The sequence below is a fragment of the Phyllostomus hastatus genome, unplaced genomic scaffold (assembly GCF_019186645.2).
Source record: "Phyllostomus hastatus isolate PE091 unplaced genomic scaffold, TTU_PhHast_1.1 phas_contig_80, whole genome shotgun sequence".
Taxonomy (NCBI): domain Eukaryota; kingdom Metazoa; phylum Chordata; class Mammalia; order Chiroptera; family Phyllostomidae; genus Phyllostomus; species Phyllostomus hastatus.
In genome coordinates, this window is record NW_025333960.1 from 51,911,574 (window position 1) to 51,921,873 (window position 10,300).

The following is a 10,300-nucleotide window of genomic DNA, read 5'->3' on the forward strand; positions in this document are numbered from 1 at the left end:
GTTCCCACATTCACTCCCAGAACTCCTCCTCATTTTCCCTCCTTTCCCTCAGTTCCTCCACACACTCGGCCTGGCTCTCTTCAGCCCACGGGCGTGTTTCTGTACAATTTTAAAAGAAAGGCAGTGGTATAGTTTCCGCTTTCTTTGTTACCTACACACATTTCTAATTCTTGCCTTGATCAGACCTAACATTACTGCCAACCCAAAGCCTTTTCACTGGGTCCCATTCGAGGTGGCACATCGTGGGAATTGCAAGCAAACACGGGGATTCTGGCCAATAATGGAAATAGTGTTAGTTATCATCTGTGTAGCAATGTTACATGCTTGTTGATAACCCTGAGATACAGGAAGAATCATCTTCCTTGAAAATTACAGGGTAGATTCAGGTCTTCCGTTGCACTCTCCACCTGTGCGAATATGATTTTCTTTCATTTTGACCTTGTGGAGGAAGTCGTGAGAGCTCCGGGAAGTAGGTACAGGGGGCCGAGGGGCGGCGTGCGCTCGCTCGCACAGTAATGGGGAAAAAATGACAACCACGCTAAGTTCAGCTGGAATGTAACATGTCCACAGCTTTATCACTCTGGAGGCACATTTTGACACAATAACAAACTACCGAGAAAGAACCACTTTTATCTAGGTCAGAATGACAGACTCCCAAGTGTTCGAGAGCTTGGGGGAAATGACAGTTTGAAACATCAGGAAGAAAAATGCAATCTGTACAGAGATTTTCATCAAGTGTCGACACTGCCTAATGGTTTTCATCCAGTACACTGTAATTACTCCACTGGCTTCTACTGGTCCAGCATTCTGATTTCAGCGCCTACCAAAATAAAACGAGCCACAATTTTATGACGACTACCTTCATAATGAGATGCAGATGGTAAAGGAAACAGATGCCGCTGACATCATCTCCCATTTGCCAACACTGGCAGTCTGTAAACTCATTCAAAGGGATGCAAGACAAGCCAGGCATTTTTCCAACTCTGTTTCCAGTCTAAAAAAAAAAAAAAAAAAAACACGGCCCGCAGTGGCTCTGCTCCTTTGAGTCATATGGTGACAATTCCACAAAAAGAAGTTTGATTCTAAGTCTGTGTCAGGCTTTAATGCAAAATTAATCACCGGGGTGGGGGTGGGGGGGAGGGGGGAATCCCCACAAGTACAGGGTGTTTCGCAATTAGTAACCTCGGATTGTTTTGCAGGACAGTGACAGAAAGGACAGGGTGGGAGTGGCCTGATCCTAGCAGCTGTGACTTCAAGGAGGCAAAACAGAGAGAGTTTTAAGCAGACCAGGTCGAAAATACTCCACCAGCTCTTGGCACCCAGATTATTCAGAGACTGACCCCATCACTCCCAAGGAGAAAATGTGAAGGAGGCTTTTTGGTCACCGTTTGTGACCTGCAAAGAAAACATACTCCTTCTGTACTTCCACTTGGATTTTCCAAAAGGAATTCTACAGTTCAGATACAGGCTTCCGCCATTTCCCCAGTGATATCACTAAACACTATACACAGTAAAGGATTTATTTTCTTGTGCAGGATAAATGTGTTGGAAGAACTTAAAAAAAAAAAGACAAGGGACTTCTGTAGTCCATCTTGAAAGGAAGAGCTGCTTGGGTAGAGCAACAGCGGAAGGCCTTGAGCCGTCTTTGAGGTTCCGGGACCCAGCGGCACGGCTGCAGATGGAGAGACAAAAACCTTTAAAATTTCCATATCTCCCCTGACCACAACAGACCTTCACCCACACCTCTGTGGTGGAAGCATTTTCGCAGAGAATCGTTCAGAACCAAAGGCAAGACAGCGGTGACATAAAAAGTAAATCATGCTAGGCCAAATACGGTGCCTATTTTTAAAACAATCTCTCTGTGCAAATAACTAACTGAACACACACGCACACTCTCACACACAGAGGACAAGAATAAACAAACGCTTCTAACTGACGTCCACACATTAGGCTGGGAAGGATTAGTGCAAACTTCTGCTGACCCGCAGCGCTTAGTCCGTAAACTTTGGATAGCCTAGACGGTCCATCAGTGTCCAGCAGATGTTCTCAATCAGTTTAATGCTCTCTCTAGGCAAGTTTTGTTTCCAAACATCAGTATTACTTGGCGATATTTCCCCTTCATAGGGAAGGTAGAAAAGGTTGGTGGAGGTGGCAAACAATATTTGGTTTAAACTAGCAGGAGACAGAGGAATCCCGAGGAAGGCAAAGATCCTCTCGGTGGTTTTCTGGGGGAAATGTACAATATCCTCGAACTTGATCAGCTGGTAGCTGGTAGGCAGCAGATCCGTGTTTATTCTCAGGGCAGCTGCTGTGTTCGCCAGCCACAAATGGGACAACAGGGAGACTGCACTCGGCTTGGGTTTTGATAATTCTTTCCTTAGTGATTCATACTCGAGCGCATAGCCCGAGTTTAAACTACATCTGCCTTTGCCTCCCTCCACTTGAAACAACTTAGCTAAGCGCTCTGGGACGTTCTTCAGAGAGTAAAGACTTGGTTTGCTACTGTACAGCATTGAGTAAATCCAGGCCCGAGGGTCCCTGACTATATACAATGCCCTCAGGGAAGACCCCAACACTTCCTGGAAAAAATGAAGCTTTAAGGTCCAGCTCCCGCTGCTTAGACTGAGCACGGGCCGCGCGCTCGGAAAGTAAACCAGGTGCCTCCTCAACACCCTGATGTACTCAGCATCCCTATCCAAGGCGCCTTTCATTCTGCTTCTTTGTTCCGGCAGAGACTCCCTCCTTTTCGATCTTCTTTTCTTGTCCTTATTTGATGTAAAATATTGGGCCAGTTTGCCCCTACTGGATTCGTGCAGGTGGATGTTCTGCAGGTGCAATTTTGTGTCTTGGACTAAAGACTGCAGCCAGCCCCGGAGCAGGTGGAACCTTGCGCTGCGGATCTCCGACGCCTTCCATTCACAGGCGTCTACGAACGAGTCGATCTCAAAGTCAGTTTCAGGGATGTCAATGTAGGCTGTGGGGACCCTGATGTAGAGGAAATCACTGCTGTTGAAAAAGAGCTGTTTGAGAATTTCAGCTCCTGAGCCAGGGAGTGAGGTAATGACAACATCCGGGAGATCCACGTGGTGCCCTGGGGAGGACACGGACGTCGTGCTGGCCTCGGCCTCTGTCCTCGCCCACCTCGCACAGATGGGCTGCGTGCACGCGCTCCACACATCCAGGAGCTCAATAAACCACAAGGCAATGACGAGTATTAGGATCCATCGCATTAGCTTTCTAAAGGAAAGGTAAAACCGCCACTGGAAAGTTAAAATCAACAAGCTGATGCACAAAATCAACCCAATTGCTACATTAAAGTTAAATCCAAAGGGGAAAATGGCTCTGTCACGTTTCACGGGCTTTACTATCGCTTGAGAGCCCACACCAAATCGGGTGATTTGGCCCTGATCGGCGACGTTGGCAAAGCCACCAAATCCTAGGTAACTGAATCTTGTGTTCAGGTTGTAGTAGTCAGTCACGATGGAAACAACGTGTTCAGTGTTATTGACGTTGAGAGAAATCTGAAGTCCAGAGTTGGAATTATCAATAAATCTGCAGCTGGAAACGTTGACGTATGGGCCATAAAACACATATGCAATTCTGGTGACTGTGGATTCCATCTGAAACGTGACATTAACAAACTGGGTCCACCGTTTCTTAAATTCGGCGGCCTGCTCTGCTTCCTGGATGCTAGCGACGGGGCTACTGCCACGATGGTCAAACCAAAACATTTTATAGTGCGCGTCCCACACGTCCATCATGGCGCCGTTATACCTGTTCATAAACCTGTACGGGATGTACTTAAAATCAATATCCAGATTATGAAAGAAGGCACTGACAGATTTGATTGGGGAATCGTCTTGCCTCTCAATGTGATCAACGACTAGCAAAGTCTGAGAATTTAAGAGAAGCAAAGCACGATACACGCTTTTCAGCTTCATGGCCGAAGAATAGGCGGACACTGCCTCCCCACTCACAAACAGCATCTCCCCATGCTGAGAGGCAGTAATGATTTCCCCCGCTGCGTCCCCCACCTCCTCGCTGGTCCACTTGAGCCACTGTGCACACTCTCCCAGCTGACCTTCCCAGGGCTTATTGCACTGGCTCGTGGGCGATGGCGCGAACACCAGCACGTTGTTAAGGTGGCTCAACTTGGGTCCATAGAGAGCTTCGGAAACAAACACTTGCCCATTGGGAGCAAAGGTAAACGAGTTCTGATCTGGATGTTCATGCCCTGGGTTAAAGCTTCTCCACCCATCAATCCAGGAGTACGGCTGGAAGTGAACTATGTCATACACGGCCCTGCCTCCAAGTTTCCCAGATTTGAAAGACACAAAGGTATTGGTCTGTGTATTTGGCAACCCAGCCCCATAAGTGACTACGCCCCAGTTAGGGAACGTGTGCATTTTTGCAGTACCGTGTTCAGCAGGAGGCTGTGGGGCGAGCTGGGGATCATACCAGATGTACTCAGTGTGAAGAGTACTCCACCTCTGGGCAGTGGAGGGGACCATCGGCCCATCTTTGGGTCGGTGCCTTCTGATTTGCTGAGCTAGCCAATTTCCAGCTCCATTCTTTAAGATGAACTTATCCAAAAAAACCAACTGGCTCTCTGGACCATAAAACCAATTATAATTGGAATCCGCTATGCCCACAGTTCTTTGGAAACCCGGTAAAAGGGTGGCATAGTAGAACCAAAAGTGCATTTTTAACCAGTTGTTATCCAAGTTGTTGATGTTAAAATGGCGCTGGGCCAGAAACACATACTGGGTGATTGATTTAGCTGTGTAGCTGCCGTAGGCCACGCCTTCATCCAAAGACCCATCGACAATATGGTTCAAGAGAAACATCGTCTTCTCCATCACATCTACTACAACTTGCTTCCATAAATTGACTTTAGATTCTCTACCGACTCCAGCCACCAAGGCGCCCGTGAGCAATGCTATCATATTAGTAGCTTGGTGGTTATGGAGCAGTTGTTTGCCCCAAGAGCGGACCTTGGAGTACTCATACATTTCCTCCGTAATCACCCAGATTTTGTCCAGGTATTTTTGTCTCCGGCGCTCATCTAGTAAGTTATACAAAAAGTCAAAGGCAGTGGCAAAACCTGTTAAGGAATGGCCGACTGGAACCTCATCCCCCGGTGCGTTCTCCACTAGCCAGTCTTTGTAGCCAACCATCCTGTCCATATATTCCAAGGCGAATTCAAAGGCAACTTTGTCTTCCGGGCACAACAAGCAGTACAGCGCTAAAGGAGGCAGATTGTTACCATAGATTTCATTCCACTTGGCAGCAAAGTCAGCATGCTTGGGTGGAGGTAGGTAGTACGTCGGGTTGGACAGCATAATTGTCACTGCGCTTCTGATAGCTCTGAAAAGATGCAAATGGCTTGTGCGAGACTTTTGTCTCATTGATTGGATTGCTCCCGCGTCAAAATATAGACTTGGATGAAGCGGACTTTTCTTCAGCTTTTGGTTCGGTCTGAAATCTTCCACTTTCTGTGTCTTAAACTGATCTATATCATCTGCGAAAACTGTCCAGTCAGAGTAATTGCTTACAGATTCCTCAAAAGTAGAGAAAGCAAACATCACTAACGTTAAAAATAAGAAATGTCCTGTAAACATTAACGCCATGATCCATCAGGGAGTTCCTTTCCTCAGGCGATCATGTCAAACACAGTGCTCAATGTGGTTCCCATCTGCTCCGTCTAATGCACACACGTGAGGCCCTGATAAAACAAAGGCTGTGAATCACTTATGCTGTGAAATCCAGCTGACACTCAGCTCATTCAAAGCAAGCACAGTTGCCAAAAAGAGAAAACTTACACTGTATACTTCTGTCCCTAATGCAGTTTTGCTTCCAATAAAGCTTCGGGAAAATGTTAAAACCTCTAGTTTTCCCATATCATACAGCAAACAGTGGTAGAAACAGTCAAACATACCATGAATCCAGGAAGAGTTAGCACTCACATTGTAAAAAAGGAAAGGAAGAAAAGAAAAAAGGTAAAGCGCTCCAAAATCCAACGTAAGTCATTCCTAGCACAGGAAACCATCACCAGCGATAAAATCCCCATACACATAGGGTGCCCCTGGGTGTGTCTGTCCAAAGGTGATGAAGTCCTGAAATCTTTGTGGTGGACTCGGCTGTTATTCTTCTCAACTTTTTACAATTCTAGTTTTGAGGATTTTTTTCTTCTTCATTTTTGGGAGAAAAGCATCCTCCACATGTGTCCAAAGTCCTACCTGGTTTTAAAGAACTCAAAATTCCTGCCCTCATTTCAAATCTGTCTTCTGAAGGCTTTCTCACTCATCAGCCCATTATAATCGAGAGGGAACATTTTTGTGTCTTCTTTTATCAGCTTCATCGGTACAGCTAGAAAAATCTAATCTCTTCAGCCAGCCAGGTATTTCTCTTCCAATCACAAAGTAACCACCAGCAGGGGAAGAAAACTCCCCTTTCACCTGCAGTGCCGCCTCTGTTCTGTTCCTTTTTCATGACATTCTTTTCTGAGGGGGGGAAAAAACAAAGAAATTCTCTGAGGCCGCAGATATGCTGGGAGTGAGTATGAACTGATAACTCAAATCTTGCACCGAACACAAGTTTCAGAATTACCATGACATCTGTTACTAAGTACAATCTAAGTTAGCTCAGGTGATTCTTTTTTTCTTCTTATACTTTTAAATGCACACATTGGGATAACAATGAATACTGGCAGATGACAAGCAGCTACAAGAACTAACTTTGCCAACAGTGTTTATTTTAACTGCAGCCTGCTCTCGCCTTTTAAAATGTTTTCAGGGGGCAGTGAGGGGTAATAAAGGGTAAAGAGTGGAGTGTATGGTGACTGACGGAAGGAGCCTTTGACTTTGGGTGGTGGGCACACAATCCACTATACAGATGACATATCATAGAACTGTACACTTGACACCTACATAATCTTATTAACCAATGTCATCCCAATACATGTAATTAAAAGTGTAGAAAAATAATAAATAAATAAAATCCTTTATTCAAATGCAGTTTACCCAGAGATGAGCCCTGCTATGATTCTTGTTGCTTTGTCACAAAGGACTCCGAGATAAAAAGCAAAAAATTGCAAGGATTTTTTTTTTATTCCGTTAGAGGGCTTAGCTTTCATGAGATCAGAAGGTGTCTCCTTAAAGGACCAGTCACTTTCCTCAAAGGAGAAATCATGACAATATGCGGAAGCAAAGAAGGGCAGTTCCACTCCCGTCTCTCACCTGTAGCCTCCGTTCCAGCCTCACCAGGAACCACCAGAGGGAGCTCAGACCCAGACTTAAGGCTCAGCTTCCCTCTGCGCTTCTTGGGATGGGAAGAACCTACCCAAGTTTCAGTCCTGGACAAGTCTCCTTTCCGAGGGAAACGTTAACGCCAGGAGTTTCCCGATCCGCCCCGCCTGTTGCATTTTTTTATGCACTTCCTACGAACGTGACGCCCCCATCCTACGCTCCCCGCTCCCCGAACTCTGGCGGCGGTTTGCGGGCAGGAGACCCCTCAGTGGCCCAAGTCCGCTTACCTTCGGCAAATCCGGACAGGGTCCCCGAGCAGCGCTGGGCCCCAATGCGGAGGAGGTGGGGAGTTGGAGAAAACTGCGGTGCGCAGGGGGCCGGGCTGCCCGATCTTCTTCTCGGTTCCCTGCTCCCCAAGCCCCGCGCTCCCCGCGCTCCTACAGGCTGCGGCCCCGCGATCGTTCCCCGCCCCACTCCTCGAGGACACGCCTGCCCTCGGGGAATGGCAGGCGTTCCCGGGCGGCCGAGGGCCGCGGGAGGCAGAGGTGTGCGAGGAGGGCGCTCTCGGGGACGCCGTGTCCAGCGGAGCGCCGGCGTCCCCAAGCTGCGACGCCGCTGCCGCCGCCTCTCCTCTTGCCAGCTCCGGCCGCGCGGCCCGGGGAGGGCGAGAGCTGGGGACGCGGGCCGGGGGCGGGGCGGGGCCTGGGCGGGGCCTCGGGGCTGGCGTGGGCGGGAGGTGGAGACAGGGGCGGGGCGGCACCAGACAGGGGCGGGGCCTCGGGTTCTGGGAGGGCGATGGACTGAAACAAAGGGCGGGGCGGGGCGGGGCTTCTTGCCTGGGGGCGGGGCCATAGAGACTGTGTTGAGGCCCGCCCCGCTGGGGGCGAGGCGGGAACCGGGCAGACGGGGTGGAGCCCAGCACGCTCTAATGCTATCTGGTGGGGCTCGAAGCTGGTGGGCTCCCGGCTGGAGCGGCGCCTCGCGCTCTGGGAAATGCGGACCCCCAGAAAGGGAGCTTTGGGAGTGTGAGTGTCTAAAGTTCTTGCCCGCCGGCTGAGTCCCTTTGGTTAGGGATCGAAGACCACTGTAACAGGACAGGGGATAGGAGAAGGACGGAGGAGACTCTGGGTATGAGGACAAATGGGAGAAGAGCGGGCGGGAGGGGTGATGCTGTGGGGTGTCAGCAGTCGCCGTTTAGGAAGAGCGAGGGCTGAGTAGGAGGGGGATGAAAGGCAGCCAGGCTAAGGCGCTGTCATTTAGGAAAGCAAAATCATTGCACCAGAGTAATATGAGAGTGACTTCAGGAGCACAGATGCTAAAGATCAGGGGAAAACAAAAAAACACTAATTAGCTTCATGAGTTGAAAGAGTTTCTCTGCAGTGTAAAATGTGGGAAGGTGTGGGACAAACAAGTGGAAGGAGCCTCTTTCTTATTAAAGAAATGGGGAAGAAAATCAGTAAAAACCCCGGGCAGGAAAGACGGTGTGCCTCAATTACTAGGACACATGTTGCAACTCTAGGGTTTGGAAATCCTAAGGCAGCTGTGAATCCTGCTATACTCCACCTGGGGAACTTCTCACAGGTATCAGATTACACTTTGGCATGAGCCAACCCAAGGTCTGGCCTCAACTATCACAAATAACTTAGTGATAGGAATTCAGGGAACATGAAGCATTGTAAATTAACTGACCACCGGACTGAGGGATCCTTCTGTTTCCTGCTCCATCCCATCTTGGTAAATGGACAGATGTATCCACGAAAAAAAAATGAGTGTCTTGCTTAGATCACTTCCAGTAAAACCAAACAATAGACCATTGCTAGGAGGATAAATTTCAAGTAATTTACCTCAGAAGTGAAAAGTGGTCTCTATCTCTTCATTTTTCTGTTTTGTCCCCTTGGGAACCTTATCCCAGCCCAAACGGCCAAAGCTGCTTTTGCTCCGACAATTGGGTACCTACACTTATCCCAATCCTAACTGCACAGCATCCTGTACTCCACCACTCTCACTTGCTAGTTGAAATTTGTCTTACAAAATTCTTTTAATCATTCTGGTCTTAGCCCAGGTGCTTAAATCCTTCTGTAAATACCTCCTAGGTTTTCCTAACCAGAAAGAATCACTCAAGCACTTTATGATCTGTGTTTGTCTTCAGCCCTCAGATCCTCTGTTTATGCTTAATATTTTACCCAACTGCTGTGCTCTGTGCACTGCTCCTTCAAGGTGCAAGCAGTCACCCAGTCCCCTTTTAAGTGCTGTGCTCTATGTTTTAGATGAGTTGAACTTTTAACTGTTGGTTCACATCAAGTATGGTCTCCTCCACTGAGATTCATTCTGAAACAGAGTCTTGCACTGAACTCCAGAAACAGAGCTTTCTGCCAACATCTGGACCGCCCCGCTCTGTGGCCCCCGATTTAGGAAGATGACTCATGGCTTCCAGCCTCCTTTATGGGGAAAAGAGTTGAGCCCAATGGTAGAGATTCCTATAATTTTCTGCAAAAAGGCACTTTGGAAACTGCCCAGGAATTAGTGTTAGTAAATGGTCAGTAAATATGCAGACCATTTTTCAGAACAAAATATGTGGATGGGTTCTTTTGTTCTTAGGATCCCGACCAAGTGCCTCCTTAAGCCAAGGTGAATCATAGAGATCATTAGGAGCACTAACATCTGGCAGGTAAATTATTTTAACTTCCATCCATTTTTTTCAGGTTTATTAACATCAATATGCTCATTTTCACTTCGCAGATGAACAGATTCAGGTACAGACATCCCGGCCTTTAGGTTTTGCCCCTTGCATCAGTGGGATGCAGCTAACCTCTCTGCATCTTCAGGTGGGCTTTCAGTCTCACTCACATGAAGCTGCAGCGCCTCCTAGTTGTGCGTGTGTTGACGTACAACGAGCTGCAGCTGACCGCCGCTCATTGTTGGCAGAAAAGGTGGAAGGGAAATGGCACTGTGAAAAAAGGAAGAGACTCTTGTTTCTGGTGAGCTACAAATGAAGAGTTCTAATTATTTATTGCTCCTTCCACACATGACAATGGCACAAAGTTAGTTATAAA

The 10,300-nt window shown here is 47.9% G+C and overlaps 1 protein-coding gene across 2 annotated transcripts; it reads right to left on the reverse strand.

The window, feature by feature from the left end:
- Positions 1 to 554: 554 nt before the first annotated feature.
- Positions 555 to 7,872, reverse strand: DSEL (dermatan sulfate epimerase like). 2 transcript variants are annotated; one of them, XM_045850208.1, is made up of 3 exons: positions 7,535 to 7,872; positions 1,983 to 6,503; positions 555 to 1,672 (listed from the first exon to the last, which is right to left on the reverse strand). In XM_045850208.1, exon 2 carries the CDS (start codon positions 5,628 to 5,630, stop codon positions 1,992 to 1,994), a length of 3,639 nt encoding a protein of 1,212 aa, XP_045706164.1. In that variant the 5' UTR covers positions 5,631 to 6,503; positions 7,535 to 7,872; the 3' UTR covers positions 555 to 1,672; positions 1,983 to 1,991. The 2 variants fall into 2 exon arrangements, with proteins under 2 accessions (XP_045706164.1, XP_045706163.1); XM_045850207.1 differs by having other exon boundaries at positions 555 to 6,503.
- Positions 7,873 to 10,300: the final 2,428 nt, after the last annotated feature.